The sequence below is a fragment of the Oncorhynchus mykiss genome, chromosome 10 (assembly GCF_057628025.1).
Source record: "Oncorhynchus mykiss isolate SJ-2025 chromosome 10, ASM5762802v1, whole genome shotgun sequence".
NCBI classification, from domain to species: Eukaryota; Metazoa; Chordata; class Actinopteri; order Salmoniformes; family Salmonidae; genus Oncorhynchus; species Oncorhynchus mykiss.
In genome coordinates this window covers 69,718,941-69,740,486 of record NC_143031.1, presented here as the reverse complement: position 1 = coordinate 69,740,486, position 21,546 = coordinate 69,718,941, and the positions used below count along the sequence as shown (strand labels likewise).

Sequence of the window (21,546 nt, the reverse complement as noted above, 5' to 3'; positions counted from 1 at the left end):
CAATTGCACGCTCCCTCAAAAGTTGAGACATTTGTGGCATTGCGTTGTGTGGAAAAACTGCACAGTTTAGAGTGTCTTTTTATTGTCCCCAGCACAAGATGCACCTGTGTAATGATCATGCTGTTTAATCAGCTTATTGTTATGCCACACCTGTCAGGTGGATGGATTATCTTGGAAAAGGAGAAATGCTCACTAACAGTGATTTAAACAAACTTGTGCACAAAATTTGAGAGAAATTAGCTTTTTGTGAGTATGGAACATTTCTGGGATCTTTTATTTCAGCTCATGAAACATGGGACCAACAATTAACATGTTGCATTTATATTTTTGTTCAGTATATTTGGGCATTCTGAACCTGCTGATGAAGCTGCTCTGGTACCATTAAAAAAAAAGGCCACACTTGATATCATACAACACTGAGTTGTGTAACTTACAGGGAATGCCATTGCTCAATAAAACTTTTGATGTGTCCTTACAAAACTGTACAAGTGAAACGCAAATGGATCGGTCAATTAATAATTGAGTGCCATTGATTTTTCCCAAATGCTTTTTGAGGCGATTACAGTGCTACCACTACAGTGTGTTGTAAACGTAATGGCAGGGATACCGAATAGCACAGAAATGACCCATTTGCAAACCACAAGCTTGCATTGCTACATTACACATATTGGCTATGCCATTAGCAACAGCAAGTGTGCTGATAGGGTCAACCGTTGCATACCATTCGCTCCCATTTCCTATTCATGTAGTGCCACTATTGCAAGTCTGATGCTACTGTTTTAAGACCCATTACATAAAGATGCTTCTCAATATCCTTTTGGAGAGGGTAAGGGTTCTATAACATGTCGGTCACGTCTAAGAGGTTTTTAGGTCAGTTTCCACTGGGTAAGGAAACCTATCCTGGCTGGTAATTTGAATGATGAGGCTTTCCCATGGGAGGTCTGTCTGACATCATCGTGAACTCTCCCTTCTGTGACTCTTATAATCTCTCTACTGGGTCATGTTCATTAGGGCACACCGTGACAAAACATTTCAAAATGTTGTGCAACGTAAAACAAAAATGAGCGTTTGTTTTGTTAACGGACATGTTCAGGTAGTACCTCCCCGTTTTCAGAACGTGCCTAATAAACACGACCCGTGGTATTATACAAGATTGTCAAGGAGGACGGATTTATTTCCTTCTTCCTGGACACTCCTTCAGTTTTACTCAAACATATTCACCTATTGGCATAGAAGAGCACCGGTAATTGACCAAATGCCGGGACTGTGCATGAGAAATCTTGAGAAGCTACCGCAGTGATAAACGCACCACATCTGAAGCAGGTGGTCTTGGCTACAGCTTCAAAGCCACTCTGCTCGGTCTTTCATCTAGGGAAGGGAAAGGGGATACCTAGGTAGATGCACAACTGAATGCATTCAACCCAACCCCTCTAGGTTCTCTGAAATCACATTCACACTTGCAGAGGAAATGTTACCGCAACTTAGCATGCCGTTCATCTGTATCACAGCAACAGACTTCATTAAATGCGAACACCGCCCAAAGGTAAATGTCTGGACATTCAATCATTAACAGTGCCTCAAAACCAGTCTTAACATTCACTCAAACATCAAGTGTCCAATTGGAAACCTAAGAACCATGACCAGTACATGTAATGTTCAGTATGACTACAAGCTGAACACAGCCATGCATTCATAGCTAGCTACTGCAGTGTGTTCAGCGAAGCCAATAATACAAGAGCATCTAAATGACACTCGTGGAAGAATGTGAAACGTGAAGAAGGTGTAAAACTCACCAGGGGGGCTTGTGGGTAGCGCTATGTGCACAGAGCAGGCAGACACAAACAAGACCCTTTCAGCAATTCATCTTTAATATTGGGGAAAATGGTGTATTGTAGATCACTTTAAAACACTGTACAGCAAGGCTGAGGTTTGTGTCTTTCCAGTCAAATTCTGCTTGTAAAATCTGGTTTAATAGTATCTAACAAAAAGGCACAAAATCTGCAAAAAAAAAAAAAAAGTATCCCTGAATGAATAACTTAATTAAAAGAGTCAATGTTAGTAACCATAATCCCACCTTAAAAACGTTGTCAAACGTTCAGCATGCAATTGTTTTCACACAAAATACACTAAATTTGTATTTAAAGATTATTCGCATCTTATACTTTTTGTATACAGTATTCATGGCATTAGTTATTCATATTCCATGTTTATTGAATGTACTTTCACACCCATATCTGTACATTTTATTGCATATGAAAATGTCTTACCTGACAAGTACACATCAATGAATCTCCTTATCAAAAATCAAACCCACCGCTTGAAAGAAAGAAAGAAATGCATGCAAACCAGAAAAGGTTGAGGTCTAGCTTGTCCCGAGGCAGAAAGTTGTGAGTTATGGATGATAATAAAAAAAGAGCCAGACATGAGAGGTAAGACCCTCACTGTAAGGTTGAGTCCAGTGTTGAGTTCAGTGTTGTGTTTAAGTCCATGTGGGCGTGTACATTATGCGTTGTATTCAAGTGCTCCCTCCAAGATCTTCAGCGCTCTCTCTCTCTCTCTCTTTACGTTCATATGTGCTTCACCTTCCACTGGATGAGTAGCCAACCAGACTTCTCTGTGCATGTCTCTCATATATAGAGTCCAGTGGTCTTGCAGTGCTATATTTACTTGTCTCTCACTCATTCTTCCCAGTCCCTCCTCCATCAGAAGACCAGTCTGTTGACAGTGTTGAACCCCCCACCTCCTCCTCCCCCCGAGGGACCACAGCTGCCCGGGGGTTCGTTGTCGTCTGGTCCGTTGGGCCTGAACGAGCAGGAGGCAGAGGCCGCCTGGAGAGCTCGGGTCCGCGCATTCAGCTCCTGTTCCTATTGGACAAAGGAGTTCGGGACCATTAAAACACTGTTCAGAGGGTCGTTCATTAGGGAACAAATGGAAGAAAACAGAAACAGGCAGGGACTACCTGGAGTTTAATTTTCCGTTGCAGAACGGTTTAAAATGTTGCCTGTCCTAATGAGCATGACCCAGGAGTTTGGGTATTCTGCCTGAGCAAGAAAATGCAGCTCTGCTGTCCTCTAGTGGTTACTGCAAATGTGTGGTTGAAATGTTATTTTTTGAGAGATTAATGACTCATGAAATTTCACTTGACTAATTGCATCTTGAAAGCACAAAGGAAATGTGTAACATGTGTATGGTTGGCTTTCTGAATACTTGCAACATGTTTTGATCAAAGCTTGTTCTGAACTACTTTAATCCGGTCAATGGATACATGGAAAACAGGGTCCTGTTAAATTTTGAACATGGGCACAAGTTGAAAGGACAAATTCCAAAAACAAGTCCAAAAGAGAAGAACAAAGCGTGACTAGACATTACCAGAAATACCATGAAGAATATGGAAACGTGTCTGACATATCGATGCCACCCCCACAAAAAAATTAAACTTATTTTCCCCACCATCACTGACCTTGCTGATAACCAGGGGCGCAACTTTGGTTTTAGAAGTGGGGGGGACATAATGTATATATATTTTTAAAAATGTATCCAGTCAGATAAACACGCCAAACAGCCTACCGACTGCTCAGAGGTGTCCGCATGGTTTTAAAGCACATGGTTGCCCTGTTTTGTATCACATTCCAAGGATAAAACTGGGGGGGACAAAAATGCAATTTCAGAATGTGTGTGTGTAAGGGGGGCATGTCCCCCACGTCCCCAGTGAAAGTTGCACCCTTGCTGATAACTACTTTGTTGAGGGAAAATGTACTGATACGATTATGATATGTTGTCTCACCTAGCCATCTTAAGGTAAATGCATTAATTGTAAGTTGCTCAGGAGAAGAGCTAAATGACTAAAATGTAAACACGCATGCACCTCAGCGTCCCATGCTAATCAAGCTATTAGAGGAAGGTTATTGGAGGCTAGCGTGATCATAAGTGAACACATTCCACTTCCCTGGGCCAATACATTAGCATAGCCTGATGCATCATTTAGGTCAGGATCACACTAAACGGTTATGCTAATGGCTGCGTCACCCCTCCTTGGCCTGTATTTAGTGACAGAAATGACAGGCGCCGACACAGGTTGGGATTGGAGGGCTTTTTATATAGAGATAATTGGTTGGAGTGAATCGGCTTTTCCCCCTTCTGCTACCCTGTTATCTAAAACTGGTCATGGAGAGAGAGATGAAAGTAGATTATTATAATATGGGTTGTTGTCCTCTAGTGGTTAAGAAGGTGGGGGTCAAAGGTGAGGCTTGTCCTACTTGTAAAGCCAATGGAAGAGGCTGCTTACACGTCACCAATTTAAGAGTTCATTCGATGAAACAAAAAAAATGCACTGATGAAAAGGAAATCGCCTCTTTAGTTAAGGTTTCAAACCAAAAATGAACATACTGTAAATGAAAGTGAGTAGAGCCCTTAGATAAACACGAGCAAACAGAAAACGCCTCATTCACTATACTGTAACTCCTCACACCCCCTTCTCTCACCTGTAAAAAGAGCTTGTTGTCCTTGGTGACGGCGTCCATCAGTTCTTTCTGCAGCGGAGGTTCAGAGCCCAGTCTCATGCCGTTGGCCGTCACTCCCCCGGTACTGTTCTGCCCCCCGGTAACATCCTGTTTCCGGTAGATCAGCACGTAGGCCGTGTCCTTGGGGAAACGGTTGGTGACGTTCTGAACCGACCCCAACGAAGTGAAAGTCACCCTGCTGTCATTGAACAGCAGCCAATCCCCGGCCGCCTGGCTTCCGTACACCTCCACTTCCTGTTTGGGATGAGTCGCCCCGGAGCAAGTGAGTGCGATGGGCTCAGTCTGCCCGTTCCCAGGCTCCTCCCCCAGGGCGAGGGGATTGGCTAGGTGGTGTTGGGCTCCGTCGGCCCCGTTGAGGTTGCGGCCGTAGGAGTAGTAATGGCCGCTCTCCGACGACATCCCAGAATGCATCACTACAGAGCTGAGGACGTAGGGAACGAACTGGGCCGCCGGCCACACCCCTACCTCATTTTCTCCTCCTGCCATCCCGTTGTCGCCCTCTAGCCCAGTCTCCTCCTCCTCTCTCTGTGACGGCTTCAGTTTCTTGGCCAGGTTTTCGCTGCTCTCGGGCGAGTCCACTTGGAGTGGAGAGGATGGTGGCGAGGAAGAGGACGAAGAGTGTTTGGGTGGAGGGGCGTGCACGGGCAGTCTCATGAGCGGCGGGATGGTGACGTTGTCCAGGATCTTGCGGCGGACGTGGCACTTGGCGTCGTAGGAGAACCTCAGCAGCGTGAGGATGAGGTACTCGGGCGCCGCCACCACCCTCATCCCCCGCTCCGCCCGCTGCAGCGAGCCACACTTCTGGCAGAAGTAGGCGTTCTCCTTGTCCAGGATCTCTGGCGCCAGGAAGTAGTCCACCAGGTCAGGAACAGACAGCGGTGGCTCGCTGGACCCGGGAACAAAATGGACGCCGGTGGTGGAGGCCGTGACGGGTTTGGGAGAAGGGCCTATTTCGGGAGCTTCGCTACCCCCGTTGACAGCCCCCTGGCAGGGGCCCCGGGGTTCCTCTGAGGGGCCCTCGGTCTGAAGAGGGCTGGAGGTGGTGGAGGGACAGAAGGCCAGGGATAGGTCAGTGAAAGGTTCTTCTTTCTCCGAGACGCTGTTGCATGTCATACAGCGGATACCCGTGCTCAGCCTGCCTCCAAACATCCTCTCAATGAGCGTCCTCTCATCATTCCCCTCGGACTTCCCCTCCACAGGGGCCACGGGTGACACTCCGGCATCCTTCGCAGAGGTTTCACCCCCGGTGTTGTCACTCGGTCCGTTGCCAGGGGAGACATTTGGCTTGGCTGTCATGAGAACCTGGATGGTTTTCTCCTCTTCGTGTAACCTTGGCAACAGAACACGAGGAGACAAGAGAAAGTTCAACCAAAAATACAACATGCAAATGAATGTAACAGCATAATAAATGGAGCTGTCCTTTTCAATAACACCCATTCGAGTGAACATGAATTCTTTAACTTCTTAAAATCTTTCTCTCAAAACACTAGATTTATACATACATTATTTCCATCTGTACCTGGAGTCATACAGGTTTTAGGAGCTGTAGGGTGCTCCAGCAGTCTACTAGATGGTGTACTACCTGTCCAGGAGGAAGGAGCTGTAGGGTGCTCCAGCAGTCTACTAGATGGTGTACTACCTGTCCAGGAGGAAGGAGCTGTAGGGTGCTCCAGCAGTCTACTAGATGGTGTACTACCTGTCCAGGAGGAAGGAGCTGTAGGGTGCTCCAGCAGTCTACTAGATGGTGTACTACCTGTCCAGGAGGAAGGAGCTGTAGGGTGCTCTAGCAGTCTACTAGATGGTGTACTACCTGTCCAGTAGGAAGCGGAGGTACTCAGAACAGTCCTGCTGGGATCCTGCATTGAACCATGGGGGCCGAGACGCCTCAAAGAAGACTCTGGGGGCGTACGCTGCCCTCTGCAGGAGAGACACACAAACTGAATGACCACTCACCGAATACACACACCAAGTGAAACGTCAGGGATGGATCCATAGTCATTTCCATTGAAAAACCCGATGGCCACTAACAGCAGCGGGAGACAAACCTGGGTGTGTGAGAGGAAGGTGAAGAGGAGCTGCAGTTTCTTCATCAGTGTGTTGGCAGTGGCATCATTCAGACGTAACGATAAGACATGCCTCCTGAAACTGGGGCAGGACCATAGAAGGGTTCGTGCAGAGCATTTCATAAGAACTTCCTACATACATATTGCAGCATTATATCATTCTATTGTGAGAGGATTCAAGTCAGAATGTATATAGACAGCTTTGTTAACCATGCGGCCAACTCAATATAAATGCAACGTGTAGTTGTGTAGGTGTGTGTACTAAATCCACTACTCACTCTGTGGCTGAGAAGAGTGTCTGTATGATACTGTTCATGTAGCAGGTGTTTCCCAGGTTGATGAGGCCAGTCTTGCCCGTCTCAGACTTGCCCGGCAGCCTCAGCAAGCTTGAGGCAAACGAGTTGGACTGGGACGTCCAGGCACTTTGGTTCAGAACCAGCTTGATCTTCTCCTCACCGGGCCCAGGTAGCTCCTAGAGGGGAGGGAGACAGCTTTCAGACACTACATACACCCCTTTTACCCCCCCCATGTCAGGTGGATCATAATATAAGGACAGTAAATGTTTGATACATTAAAAAAAGGGCAACACTCGTGTGATCACTCGTTGTCAAGGTGTCTTACTTTGATGGCCTCCAGGATGTCGTCGTAGAGGTCAGGGAAGCCAGAGTACTGGTACATCATACAGTGGACGAGCTCTGTGAAGTGCAGCAGGAAAGCCTTACTGGTGGGCAGGCCGTCCTGCTTCAGACTCTGAACCAGGTCCACTATGTGTGGCACGACCTGGGGAAAACACATTGAATGAACGTATTGTAGACAAACATTTACAGTAAAGTCGTTTAGCAGGCGTACAGTTAGCTAGGTGAGACAACCAACATATCACAGTCGTGGTACGTCAATTTATCCTCATCAGCAAAGTCAGTGCTGGTACACATGATGTTCTTGGTCATATGCACATCACATCTGTTACAAGGTGGAAAGGTGCTGTGTAGGAAACTAGGCACTGCATATAGCAGTAGAATAGCACTAAACACACTGATGTAGTGACTAGTAAAAACATCAACCTTCCCATGCTACATTAAACCTCCCTTTTTGTCATGGGGGGGTGGGGGGGGTTCACACTGACTTAAATGTAATAAACCTTTTAAAATGAATTGACAATCATGGCAGATGAAAACCACCACCAGTCAACTAAAGGACCATCATGGTTCTTTAAACACTTCACACCTCATTAGTGGAAGAGCCCTGCTGAGAGGAGAGTGCTTCTGGGAAATGGAGTTTAATGGAGCCTGAAGGTATTTCAGTTAAATAGGGGGAATGAAGGAGGGAAAGACATGCAGTGTGCAATAGAACGAGTTGTATTGTGTGTTTCTTACCAAGTGGAAGGCCTCAGGAGAGTGTTGGAAACTCAGCAGCATATGGGAGAGAACCACTAGGGCCCCCTGTCGCACGATGGGGTACCACAGACGGTTGAACACCTACACACAAAGATAAAACATACAGCATATGTATTGTACACACACTGACACAGAAACACACAATTCAGAAGTGATACAGCTGGACACCATAATGACCAAACTACAGGAACACATTTTCGTTCATGTGATCATCTATTCATCAGTTCTAACTGAAGTTACTCTGTAGTTATAGATGCCATCACCATAGAGTTTCTAAACCCAGAGGCGCAACATCGCAAGACTTCCGGGAACGCTTGCGAAACAGATCAGGCCGGGGTTTGATACGTCAAGTGAAAAATTGTTCCGCAGTTGTGACTCGTCTTAAAATCTAAAGCTACAGCCTAGATTCCAGCCAATGTCTTCAGCGGCTGAACATGTTATTACTCCAACCTCGTGAAAGTGACAAGTTTTCATTTTTGTCAAATACTACTTTATATCGAAGGAGGGCTTTTTATTCAAGGGCCTGCACATGCACAGTTCAGCGCTAGACGACCGTTCGACACGATGGCGTGTTTCTGCGTTTGGGCTTAGCTTGCCAACGTCGCCTATAAGTGTGATCGGGGGTTTCTATTGGAGAAGCAGTTTCTGCCTATCTTCATACTGTACTGTCTTTGCTATTACCATGTGTAACTACCATCTTAGTTCATTGGTGCAATGACACTCCCTGCTGAGGTAAGTGGTCAGTACACTACCCACCAGTTCAATCTTAAGCAGGGTGACATCTATGAGGATGGTGAACTTCTGCACCGCAGCCAGCCCCTTCAGCAGGGCAATGACCCACATCTCCACATGGTGGGCCAGAGGCCAGGACAACCAGTCAATCATCCTGAGGAAGGAAAGAGAGAGAGATGCAGAGAACAGTAAATAAGGGCAGAAAAGCTCTATTAAATCACTACATCCCATCTAGTATACACACTGCAAATACAACGGATTCCTTTATTCAGTTTAGCTATTGAAAAAACACAGTAAAGGCACCCAGTGACCTGCAGAGCGCTTGAGTCATGCTGGTGTCTTTGACGTTCTGGTCGGTGGTAAGGCTCTTGATGAGAACTGTGATCATCTGGAGAGGTATGTGCTGGACCAGGCTGGCTAGGGCAATGGAGGGGTCGAAGGAGGGGTCTGTGCAGAACACATAAAAAGTTGAGTATAATTGACTGATGTTTTTTTTTGGGGGGGGGGGGGGGGGTCACAGCTTACGAAATATGTCCCAATTGTATTCAAATGTCTTGTTTACAACCTCTACCCTAACCAAGTGACCCAATGCAAGTCTGATATTGAGCGGTGCATGATCTCTCCACCACCCTGGATCATTAAAATGACAAAGAAGTTACTGTTCCAAGTCTCAAGCATGTGTTAACAAGCCTGACATTCCTAGTTTTTCCATAGGTGGGCGAAGGTAGTCAAATTGGTGACTGCATTAGAAAATACTATAGTGTACTTTACTTCTGTACAGTAAACATCTATATTGTATTTGAAACGGCTCATTTTGTTCAAAGGATTTATAAAACTTTATTTAACTAGGCAAGTCAGTTAAGAGCAAATTCTTATTTACAATGACGGCCTACCTGGGAACAGTGGGTTAGCTGCCTTGTTCAGGGGCAGAACGACTTATTTTTACTTTGTCAGTTCGGGGATTCGATGTAGCAACCTTTCGGTTACTGGCCCAACACTCTAACCACTAGGCTACCTGCCGCCCCAACTTGTATGGGGCATTGATGCATAGACACATTCAGTGCAATTTGTGCGTCTGTGCTCATCTGTGACTGTGTGTGGTGCTCCCTCCCTCAGTCTCACCAGTGGAGGAGATTATAGCGAACACCTCCTGCAGAGATGGCAGCAGTGTGACCGGCTCCGCCTTCCAGATGTTCTGCAGCAACGTGCTGACCTTGGTCACCTGGTCCACGTACTCCCTCAGCTCCCGCTCCTGGCTGGCAGGACAGTGGAAGTACCCAATGGTCCTCACCAACTGCTGGCAGAACAAGATGGCCGCCTTCTCCCGGGGGATGCACTGTACGAAGTCTGAGAGCATGGTGGCAAGACAGGCGCACAGGGCTGGCTCAGGGCGTTCGCACACCATCCTTAGGATTTCTGTCTGGATGATGGAGAAGATATCCAGCACAGAGGGGCAGCTGATCAGCAGCCGCAGGCAGCCATGGATGTAGTCGACCACGGCCGGGTCCTTGCGGTCCAGGGGGCCATAGCCCTGCTGTAACAGGCCCAGGACAAAGTTTTTGCTGAAGAAGAGCTCAAAATCAGCACGGTGGTAGCGGGCATAGGCCTCCAGCACCTGGAAGCCCACCTGTTTTTGGAAGGCGTCTTCACCCAAGAAGATGAGGCGAGTGGTGAGGGTGTACAGGGCCTGACATTGATCCGCCGTGACCTCTTTCTCTGCGGCTTCGACTACCTTCTTCACGATGGCCTTCTTCACTGGGACTGAGTGAGAGGAGCTGACCAGCGCCTCTAGAATCTTGTCCATGATGGCAGGCGATCTATATAGCTGTGAGGGGAACGATCAGGGAGCAGTCCACACCTAAAAGACGAGAGCGAGCAGGACATCAACCACCATTAGTGACCAGTTACTTATTCTGGCTAGCCTTCCATTTCTTCATGGAATGTCCACCACAGCTAGCTAGCTAGACGTATGATTCCTTCAACAACTTGTAATTTTTTTTAAATGTATTTTACCTTTATTTAACTAGGCAAGTCAGTTAAGGACAAATTCGTATTTTCAATGACGGCCTAGGCTGCCTGTTCAGGGGCAGAACGACAGATTTGTACCTTGTCTGCTCGGGATTTGAACTCGCAACCTTTTGGTTACCAGTCCAACACTCTAACCACTAGGCTACCCTGCCGCCCCAATAATAAATAACCAACTGTAATCGTTTTTACCATTGCTGAAAATGTATATAAGCATAGCAATATCACAAGGATATGACGCTAGCCACAGGTAAACAAAAACAACACAGCATCATGCTTTGCCTTATCATCACAAAGCTAGCTAACTTAGCTAGCTAAACAAGTTAACACATTGAGCTAGTTACAGTACCCACAATCGGCATGTTATCGAATTCAAATTACCTGAGATTAAAATCATTGATGCACAAATAAAACATGTGTGGATAATAAACTATTTTTTCGTAATCTAGCTAGTTAACGTTCTTTAACAAACTAGCTAGCGATGCTAGCATGACGTTAGCTGTGTATGGTATTGCAACAAAGCAGGCCGGAGATGTCACTAACTTAGATAGAGGAAATGTATCTTCCCAAACATCACGTACCAATATAGTTCATAACACCAGCATCCGATGAAAATGCCAGTTGACATTAGTCGCCTGTTGGCAGCTCATTCATCTTTTATTTTGACATGATAAAATCAGCTGATTTAAAAGCCCTGCAGAAACGTCATTCCGATGGACCACGAATTTTTCTAGGAGTCTTCTGCTTTTGACGATCTCATTGCCTGTTTAATAAAGAACGAAAATGGCATCTATAAATAAACGTATATATAAACGTTTTGAGAATTACAGGTTTCTTTAAATACAAATATAAACATACTGACAATGGTTTGTAATGACTGTATTGTATTCCACGGACTTCTTTTACGCACTAACTGAGCTCATAGCTATTGGATAGGCATAGCATTTAGACTGGTAGATGTGGCAGATGGGTTATAAGTCAGTACATGTGCAGTTTTTGCATTTTTGGGGGAAAACACGCAGCCACGCAACAAAGTATCGCGAGACAAAGCGGAACCTTTGTGAACGCGGGTAGCGGGGAAAGGAAGCTAGCGAATGAATCACTTGTAGCCAGCCAGTTTCTTTCATAATAAACAGTAGGACTATAGCAGCGTATTTTCTGAAATAAAGTTTTTGAAAACCATATCTGCCATTTATAGGCGGACGAAGTAATCGAATAAACAGACGATCTGTTTAAATCGAGGAAGAAATTCGGTAGCAATGTCCGAGACTGGAAACGGCGTGGAGCTGCGGAAAGAGCAAGCAGTTGAACTTGAAGAAACCGGAGGAGGGGAGGTGAGCCTGAACAAAATAATAATAATACAAATTCTGAGCCCATCATTCGAAAAAATGTCTCAACAAGTTTTAGATTAGGCTAAAATCAACCATATGTCTTTTGTGACTTCCAAATCGAGCCATCTCAAACTTTGTCTTTGCTAGCTCGAGTTGTTTAGCTAGCTAGCATTAGCGTCGTTAGCTAACGTTAATCGACAGCTCCGACCCATCTTCCCGGAGAGTGTGTCTCGAGGTACTGTATAGTAGAGCTATCAGCTAGCCTGTTTCATAAACACTCATCTAACTGTGCTAGCTAACGTTACAGCTAATACACTTTATTTTAATACGCATCAAGGGTTCCTATACAATTGTAGCAGTTGTTTACATCTGTTTGACGCTGCCTTCGATCCTCTGTATACTTGTGCAGCTTATCTCAACTGGGAAGTCCTAGGAAAATCGTGATCTTCAGGTTGGGAAGTCGGAGCTCTAGAGCAGTTTTTCCCGAACCTGGTCCTCGAGTACCCCCAACAGATTCGTTGTTGTAGCCCCTTGACAAACACACCTCACCCAACTCATTTAGGGCTTGTTGACAAGTTGAACCAGGTATGCTTGTCCAGGGTTACAATACAAATGTGTACTGTTGGGGCTACTCGAGGACCAGGGTTGGGAAACACGAAAGATGCCCAAGTTTCAGACTTAGAATTCCGAGTTAGATGACCTTTCAAAATATTTTTCCCAGTCGGAGATTCTTTTTTTTGAGTTCCCACTTGTCTTGAAGCCACTTAGGTCAGAAGTCTGAGATTTCTGAGTTCTCAGTTGTTTTGAAAGTGGCATTGCATTACTCTTTTCCAGGAAAAGGATGATGCGTCAGAGGCAAGCAAGGAGGAGTCTTCTGAAGCCGGACAGGATGCCCAAGATGAGGACCCCTCTTCATCTACAGCGCCAGCCTATGAGGAGAAAGTGGTAATGGCACACTGCTAGATGTTCATTTACAGTTTTAATATGTAATTATCCAGTTGTAAGCGTAATTTGTTGCTCACAAAGTTTCACTGCTTTTCTGTGTGTAGGCATCAGACCGGACCAACAGATTTGAGTACCTACTGAAGCAGACAGAGGTGTTTGCCCATTTCATTCAACCTGCGGCCCAGAAGACCCCCACCTCCCCGCTCAAGATGAAGCCAGGACGCCCTCGTGTCAAGAAGGACGAGAAACAGAATCTCCTCTCGGTCGGAGAGTGAGTATACAACACAACACGCAGAACAACTTGACCTGATGATTCGTCAGTCTTCCGTGGGAGTACATTGGGTGTACGTGTGGGGCATTTGATATGCTGTCTCTGATGAATTGCGGGTACCCCTTTCTCTCTTTGACAGTAACCGTCATCGTCGCACAGAACAGGAAGAGGATGAAGAGCTGCTGAGCGAAAGCAGCAAGACCACCAACGTCTGCACCCGCTTTGACGAATCTCCCTCCTGTAAGCAGTCACATGGCTTTACTCATTAGAGCGACAATATATAACTTCTTGGGCGACCCAACCAAATTCCCATAGAAATGCGTGTTATAGATCTGTCGTTCTCATTGAAAGCAAGTCTAAGATGCGGTAGATCTGTGCTAGGTACTCATTTTCTATGCTATCCATGGTTAAGTTTGCATCCTTTTACTTTCGGTTTTGTACACCAGCTTCAAACAGCTGAAAATACAAAATGTTATGGAAAGTACATTTCACAGCGGTTTAGATGGTACAAAGATTCTCTACACTAAACTTGCTTGTTTTGTCACAAACTGAAATTAGGTGATCTATTACAATTTTAGCATCTATGAAATTGCTTCTGCATAGTGCATCTTTTATGTAGCAAAGTCCTGACCGGGACTACTGTAGTCCATATTTGAATGGTAAGTATGTCAAACTTGTGCAATACTGAGTATGTTGTGCTGTATCTATCTCCCAACAGTTGTAAAAGGGGGTACAATGAGAGACTACCAGGTCCGTGGTCTGAACTGGCTCATCTCTCTGTACGAGAACGGAATCAACGGGATCCTTGCTGATGAAATGGTAGGTTCTCATTTCAAAATAATGTGAAAAATATTACCTTTTTGGTAGTCTGGTAGTTCTACATGCATATCTCTTGATCACTGTGTGCGTGCGTGTGTGAGACTCATGAAGATTACTCCTGGACTACAGCAGTAACAGCATCCAAAGACCCATTCATGCTAAAAAGAAATCGCTTATATATATATATATATCACACACACACACTCTTACCTTGCTTGTTGTCCTTCAGGGTTTGGGTAAGACCCTGCAGACCATCTCTCTGCTGGGGTACATGAAGCACTACAGGAGCATCCCCGGGCCCCACATGGTGCTGGTGCCCAAGTCCACCCTGTACAACTGGATGAACGAGTTCAAACGTTGGGTCCCCTCCCTCAAAGCAGTCTGCCTCATCGGAGACCGAGAGCAGAGGGTGAGCTATGAGCAGCAGCAGCAGACCACATGAATTATCTGATGTAAAATGAACAGGACATGTTGATTGCTGTAGCTCAACTGGAAAGCATTGGGTGGTGACTGTGGGACAGTGTTGAGGCTTATGTGTTTTCCAATGTTCCATATGGGAAGAAATGTTGTCATGGAAATAGTCAGTTCATCTCTATCTCCTTCTGCAACTGAAGCGTAACACATAGATTTCCTGCAACATAAGACGTCTAATGGATATTCTGCATAATGCAATCCAATGCAAGTTAGGCATTTTTCAGTAACTTGTACTACAGCAGTTGCAGCGCGTTAGACTGGTGATGTTGCTGATAACTCTGTATCTTCACCCTCTTTTTCCCCAGAATGCCCTGATCAGAGATGTGCTGCTGCCAGGGGAGTGGGATGTGTGTGTCACCTCTTACGAGATGCTCATCATAGAGAAGGCCGTGTTCAAGAAGTTTAACTGGAGGTACCTGGTCATTGACGAGGCCCACAGGATCAAGAACGAGAAGTCAAAGGTTAGGGAGCTTCTAAAGTTGACACACACACACACACTGTATACATATTTGATTAAATGTAAATATGTGATTTAAAATGTGTATATACACTAACGAAACGTCAATGGGCTCAACTCACAAAAGACTCTTAGATGGTTTGTCTGACCCGTGTATGTTTGCGCTGTAGCTGTCAGAGATAGTGCGTGAATTCAAGACCACCAACCGTCTGCTGCTAACCGGCACCCCGCTGCAGAACAACCTCCACGAGCTCTGGGCCCTGCTCAACTTCCTGCTGCCAGACGTCTTCAACTCCTCAGAGGTAAGAGGCAGATAAAACAGGATGAACTTTAATGTACCCGGGGGGAACAAATTGTTGAACACACAGGCAATTTCCCTCCATTAATACTACAGTTTAGGAATAACGCTTAGTAACACTTAGTGAAAATAACAATATCCTCTATTTTTCGCTTATTTAAAGGGCCCCGAAAATATGGATTGATTTAACTTTTTGTTTTTCTCTCAAAGGACTTTGACTCATGGTTTGACACCAACAACTGCCTGGGGGATCAGAAGTTGGTGGAACGTCTTCACACTGTAAGTATCTGAAACACTTCCTTACATTTCACTGTACTGTATGAATGTGTACTGTGTATATATGAATAGTGAGTAAATAGTATTGCCGTCTCTTGGTGCCTTGACAATGTATTACTTTAAATTTTAATGTAGTAACATCTTGTGTTGTTCTTGTCTAGAACTGTTTTTTGTGGATCCAGGAAGAGTAGCTGCTGCATGTTCAACAGCTAATGGGGATCCTAATGAACTAAACATGTATCCATGTAGGTTTTTATCAAATAGTGTTATGGGGCCTTCCCTTACCATTGGTTGTTCTCTCTCTGTGTACGTGTGTGTGTAGGTACTGCGTCCTTTCCTGCTGCGTCGTATCAAGAATGAGGTGGAGAAGTCTCTGCTGCCTAAGAAAGAGATCAAGATGTACGTGGGGCTGAGTAAGATGCAGAGAGAATGGTAAGTAGCCCACACACAGTCAACGTATGCCCTTTCCCTGCCAAACAAATTCTTCAGCCCCTTGCACTATAATGTGTATTTGAAAACAGTGTCCCGTCTCTCCTCAGGTACACCAAGATCCTGATGAAGGACATAGACATCCTGAACTCTGCAGGGAAGATGGACAAGATGCGCCTGCTCAACGTCTTGATGCAGCTGAGGAAGTGCTGCAACCACCCGTACCTGTTTGACGGGGCCGAGCCCGGCCCGCCTTACACCACCGACCTGCACCTGGCCGTCAACAGCGGCAAGATGGCCGTCCTTGACAAGCTGCTGCCCAAGATGAAGGCTCAGGGTGGGTGGACGAAAGGCTCCCCTCTAAGACCAGTTACAAAATTTGTGTTTTTATGGCCTGTTTGATGGCCCTGTGGCCCTTTCAACTTTCAAGTTGATATGGAGACAGTGTTGTGTAAAGACTATTTCAGACTTTTTGTGATTCAAACTACTATGTTAAAGTTGCAGCAGTGTAGGCATGGTGGATGATTGATTGGTGGCCATTTTGAACTCCCCTTCCTCTCCCAGGCTCCCGTGTGCTGATCTTCAGCCAGATGACCAGGATGCTGGACATCTTGGAGGACTACTGCATGTGGCGCAACTTCGGCTACTGTCGCCTGGACGGACAGACGCCCCACGAAGAGAGACAGGTACGACTATGACTCCCACTCCTGGATCTCATTAACGGCAGTGGCCTATTACCCTGGTCCCAGATCTGTTTGTGCTGCCTTGGTGTGACATTGACCATAGGAGTTGGCAGGGCAGCACACACAGATCTGGGACCAGGCTAATAAATGGCTTGTAAATTCAAACAATTTAACTCGTTGTAGTTTGAACACACTTAATTTAACACTACATTTCCCATGTTCCTCTAGATCTCCATCAACGCGTACAATGAGGAGGACAGCCCTAAGTTCATCTTCATGTTGAGCACCAGGGCTGGAGGGCTGGGTATTAACCTGGCCACAGCTGACGTGGTCATCCTCTACGACTCAGACTGGAACCCTCAGGTCGACCTACAGGCCATGGTCAGTACCTCTCATTCACCCACGTTCGTGGACTAATTAATCAGTCTTTTACATGACATTTTACTATTACTTTAGTAATAATTAGAATTTTTATAATTAATTAGAATTTGCCCTACAGATTTAACATGTTCAATTCCCGCTAATATCACAACAAGTGAGCTTACATCTCTCACCAGTAACTTACTTAATTGATCAAGATGCTTCTACCTGATAACTGTTAGACACTTACCTGATTGGTTCATTTAACTTTTCTTCTCAGGACCGAGCTCACAGGATTGGTCAAAAGAAGCAGGTGCGTGTGTTCCGTTTCATCACGGAAAACACAGTAGAGGAGAGGATCGTGGAGCGGGCCGAGATGAAGCTCCAACTGGACTCCATTGTCATCCAGCAAGGTACTGCACCGGTGGCCATTTTGGATCTCCTCTTCCCAGTTTCAAACCTACACTATTGAAGTCAATGCCTTGGTAATGCAACTGGCTGACTTGTCTGTCTACTTTGTCTGTTCTGCAGGAAGGCTAGTGGATCCCAACGCCAACAAGCTGGGGAAGGACGAGATGCTGTCTATCATCCGGCACGGCGCCACGCACGTCTTCGCCTCCAAGGAGAGCGACATCACCGACGATGACATCGACGAGATCCTGGAGCGAGGCGAGAAGAAGGTCAGAACGCAGACGGACAAGGGCCTAGCGCTAGCATTGGGCCTAGCATTAGCATTTATCTGCACTCAGATCATTTATATAATATGTGATAGCATTAGCATTGCTATATGTGGGTTGATATGGCAGTATCTAGAGGCCAAACACATTAGCAATGTGTAGCTAGATGCTAACGCTTTGCTGTGTGTTTGTATCTGACAGACCATGGAGTTGAAGGAGAAGATGAACACCATGGGCGAGAGCTCCCTGAGGAACTTCACCATGGAGTCCGACAACAGTGTGTACACCTTCGAAGGAGAGGACTACAGGGAGAAGAAGAAGGTGGTCACCAACTGGATCGAGCCACCCAAGAGAGAGAGGAAGGCCAACTACGCAGTGGATGCCTACTTCAGAGAGGCCCTGCGTGTCAGCGAGCCCAAAGCACCCAAGGTAAGCCTCGCTACCGCCGGCCTCTGGCTATGTATATGCATACCACTGGGATAGCTGTGTGGAATGAATCAGACCATCTTTCTCCATGACTAAACTGCTGTCCTCCTCTTCCAGACCATCTTTCTCCCCGACTAAAACTGCTGTTCTCCTCTTCCAGGCTCCTCGTCCACCTAAGCAGCCCAATGTGCAGGACTTCCAGTTCTTCCCCCCAAGGCTGTTTGAACTGCTGGAGAAAGAGATCCTATTCTACAGGAAGACTATCGGCTACAAGGTATACAACATGTACTGTTACTAGTGTAACTGTTGGTACATCAGTGATGGCAGGTGCCACTTAAGATCTAAGGATGGGCTCATAGTAATGGCTGGAATGGTATATATGTGTTTGAGCCGTCCTCTCCTCACCAGCCTCTGTGGTCAATTATGATAATGTTCCACCAGGCGGCGGCCATTTTGCAGTTCCAAACCAACACAGGTGGTTTGGTTTAGAATGGGATGTATCTGTTGAGTGTTTAAGTGTATATGTGATGTACATTTTCTCTCCAGGTTCCTCGTAACCCAGAACTGCCCAACTCGGCTCAGCACCAGAAGGAGGAGCAGGCCAAGATTGACGAGGCCGAGGGCCTATCAGAGGAGGAGCTGGAGGAGAAGGAGAACCTCCTCTCGCAGGTAATTGGCTGAAACAAGACCTCCAACTTAAACACATAGTGCCCTACTCCATGTCATATTTATAGAACTACATATTGTTCAGTTGAGATATCTTCAATGGCTTCAACTACAAAGTAGAGACAAATGTTAGCGTTTGTGGCTAGTGTCGTTACAAACTGTCATCGATCTCTCCACAGGGCTTCACCATCTGGAATAAGCGTGACTTTAACCAGTTCATCAAAGCCAATGAGAAGTGGGGGAGAGACGACATCGAGAACATCGCCAGAGAGGTGGAGGGCAAAACCCCAGAGGAAGTCATGGAATATTCTGGTAAGAAGAACCCCTCCCCCCTTTTTTTCTTTTTTTTTCTTCAAATTGCGGAAATGTATCTGAATCTACTTCTTATATAGCTAGTGGACATTACTCCCAAGTGTATGACAGAGATCTAGAGTATTATGATCTAAACGTGTGTGTGTGTACACACACACAGCTGTGTTCTGGGAGCGCTGCAACGAGCTGCAGGACATTGAGAAGATCATGGCTCAGATCGAGAGGGGAGAGGCCCGCATCCAGAGGAGGATCAGCATCAAGAAAGCACTGGACACAAAGGTAAGCCATTTAAGTGAGGTCATCATTAACAAGAACAACATTGGGGAGCCAAGACCTTTTATTTTGATCAGATGATTGATATAGTTGTGAAAACCTCTGGGCACTCCCAAGGAGTGGAATGTGTCTGGAATGTGTCTGGGCCCCTCCAACCCTTCTGAAGGAATGTGTTTGGGCCCTCCCAACCCTTACGAAGGAATGTGTCTGGGCCCTCCCAACCCTTCTGAAGGAATGTGTTTGGGCCCTCCCAACCCTTCTGAAGGAATGTGTCTGGGCCCTCCCAACCCTTACGAAGGAATGTGTCTGGGCCCTCCCAACCCTTCTGAAGGAATGTGTCTGGGCCCTCCCAACCCTTCTGAAGGAATGTGTCTGGGCCCTCCCAACCCTTCGGAAGGAATGTGTCTGGGCCCTCCCAACCCTTCGGAAGGAATGTGTCTGGGCCCTCCCAACCCTTCGGAAGGAATGTGTCTGGGCCCTCCCAACCCTTCGGAAGGAATGTGTCTGGGCCCTCCCAACCCTTCGGAAGGAATGTGTCTGGAGCTGGTGTCTGATCATGTCTACCAGAGGCTTACCATACACCCTGAAGGACATATTTTCTCTCCCTCGTTGTAGATTGGTCGCTACAAGGCGCCGTTCCACCAGTTGAGGATCTCGTACGGCACCAACAAGGGGAAGAACTACACGGAGGAGGAGGACCGCTTCCTCATTTGCATGCTGCACAAGTTGGGCTTCGAAAAGGAGTCGGTCTATGACGAGCTGCGCCAGTGCATCCGCAACTCGCCCCAGTTTCGCTTCGACTGGTTCCTCAAGTCCAGGACCGCCATGGTGAGTGGAGTGGCCCCGGGCCGACAGTGGAATTAAGTACAACTTTGTTGTAGAATCAATAGAGTACAACCTGTAGATGGAAATGTGTCTTTACTTCTTCAGTGATTGAATGATAACCATTGATTCAAAACATTACACATGTTGTGGTTGTATACTTGTGTGTGTAGGAGCTCCAGAGGCGATGCAACACCCTGATCACCCTGATTGAACGAGAGAACATGGAGCTGGAGGAGAGGGAGAAGGCAGAGAAGAAGAAGAAAGGACCACGGAGTCAGTCTTCTGTAAGATCACAACGCTTCACTTCCTGCCCATCACTGAATTCTCTGGTCATGCAGTCCTCTATCTCTGTGCATTGTGCAGGAAGACACACACGGCACTAACAATATCACACAATGTTCTTTTCCACTATATAGTCTTGTCTAAACCAATATTCCATTGTAAGCAGACGTTATTGTATGAAGTGACGATTTTTATGATCATTTGAGCTGACACTCCTTTTCTGTCTTCCTCTTCATCCCACACTTCCTCAGGCTCAGAAGCGTAAGGGAGACGGGACCCCAGACCCGCGAGGAGGCCGCAGGAAAAAGCTAAAGCTGTGAGGCGGTGGTGGTCAGAATGAGGGCAGCGGCAGGCAGCAGTATAGTAGTCGTAGCGTCTGTTATGTTTTGTACGGGTTACCGTGGTGATACATGATGATGATTTACTGTATAAAACCCAAGAGGACTGAATTTTTCTTCACTATAGCGCGTCGTTCTATCTAGAAGATTCCAGGAGGGAACCTATGTTCTTAGTGTCGATTTAAGGCAGCCCCCCGCACCTCTCTGATTCAGAGGGGTTGGGTTAAATGCGGAAGACACATTTCAGTTATACAACTGACTAGGTATCCCCCTTTCCCTATTGTATTCCTTCTATTCACAGGCCTGCTAGTAGGGACTGACTGACATACTGAGGCTGCGCTGATTTAGTTGAATTTTCTTTTTGTTGTTTTCGTTTTCTACCCTTTTTTACTAGTACTTGAGGTGACGAGAAATGTATTTATGCCTGTTGGTTATGTTATCACATTCCATTGATTATACCGATACCTGTATGTACCGATACCTGTATCTATCCCCCCCTCCCACTCTGTTATGTTACCGACCTACATTGTTGAAAATGTATTTTTGGAACGTGTCACTAATAAATGTCCCCTTTTTTAAATAAGTCTATTCTTATGCAAAAAAATATGTACTTCTGTTGAATATTTGTGCAAAGCTTTTCACACAAAGAGCAGTGGACGTTCACAAGCAG

General features: G+C 46.1%; 2 protein-coding genes across 3 annotated transcripts; one reads left to right on the top strand and one right to left on the bottom strand.

Moving 5' to 3' along the window:
* Nucleotides 1–1,848: 1,848 nt before the first annotated feature.
* Nucleotides 1,849–11,732, bottom strand: LOC110534537 (ubiquitin carboxyl-terminal hydrolase 38). Of its 2 annotated transcripts, none has more exons than XM_090187635.1 (12): nucleotides 11,597–11,732; nucleotides 11,316–11,497; nucleotides 9,832–10,567; nucleotides 9,021–9,156; nucleotides 8,734–8,863; nucleotides 7,957–8,058; nucleotides 7,205–7,363; nucleotides 6,862–7,055; nucleotides 6,566–6,665; nucleotides 6,331–6,437; nucleotides 4,482–5,850; nucleotides 1,849–2,864 (listed from the first exon to the last, which is right to left on the bottom strand). In XM_090187635.1, the coding sequence occupies exons 3-12, from the start codon at nucleotides 10,511–10,513 to the stop codon at nucleotides 2,703–2,705; spliced, it is 3,141 nt and encodes a 1,046-aa protein (XP_090043761.1). In that variant the 5' UTR covers nucleotides 10,514–10,567; nucleotides 11,316–11,497; nucleotides 11,597–11,732; the 3' UTR covers nucleotides 1,849–2,702. The 2 variants fall into 2 exon arrangements, with proteins under 2 accessions (XP_090043761.1, XP_090043762.1); XM_090187636.1 differs by having other exon boundaries at nucleotides 11,593–11,723.
* A 26-nt stretch (nucleotides 11,733–11,758) lies between these two features.
* LOC110534538 (SWI/SNF-related matrix-associated actin-dependent regulator of chromatin subfamily A member 5) lies at nucleotides 11,759–21,456 on the top strand. Its single transcript, XM_021619427.3, has 23 exons — nucleotides 11,759–12,068; nucleotides 12,900–13,010; nucleotides 13,115–13,281; nucleotides 13,421–13,521; nucleotides 14,000–14,100; nucleotides 14,330–14,509; nucleotides 14,880–15,035; nucleotides 15,202–15,333; nucleotides 15,540–15,608; nucleotides 15,928–16,037; nucleotides 16,145–16,371; nucleotides 16,599–16,720; nucleotides 16,946–17,098; nucleotides 17,358–17,490; nucleotides 17,609–17,757; nucleotides 17,956–18,183; nucleotides 18,341–18,454; nucleotides 18,727–18,849; nucleotides 19,026–19,158; nucleotides 19,319–19,437; nucleotides 20,047–20,259; nucleotides 20,427–20,540; nucleotides 20,790–21,456. Exons 1-23 carry the CDS (start codon nucleotides 11,994–11,996, stop codon nucleotides 20,856–20,858), a joined length of 3,099 nt encoding a protein of 1,032 aa, XP_021475102.2. The 5' UTR covers nucleotides 11,759–11,993; the 3' UTR covers nucleotides 20,859–21,456.
* The last annotated feature ends 90 nt before the right edge of the window (nucleotides 21,457–21,546 follow it).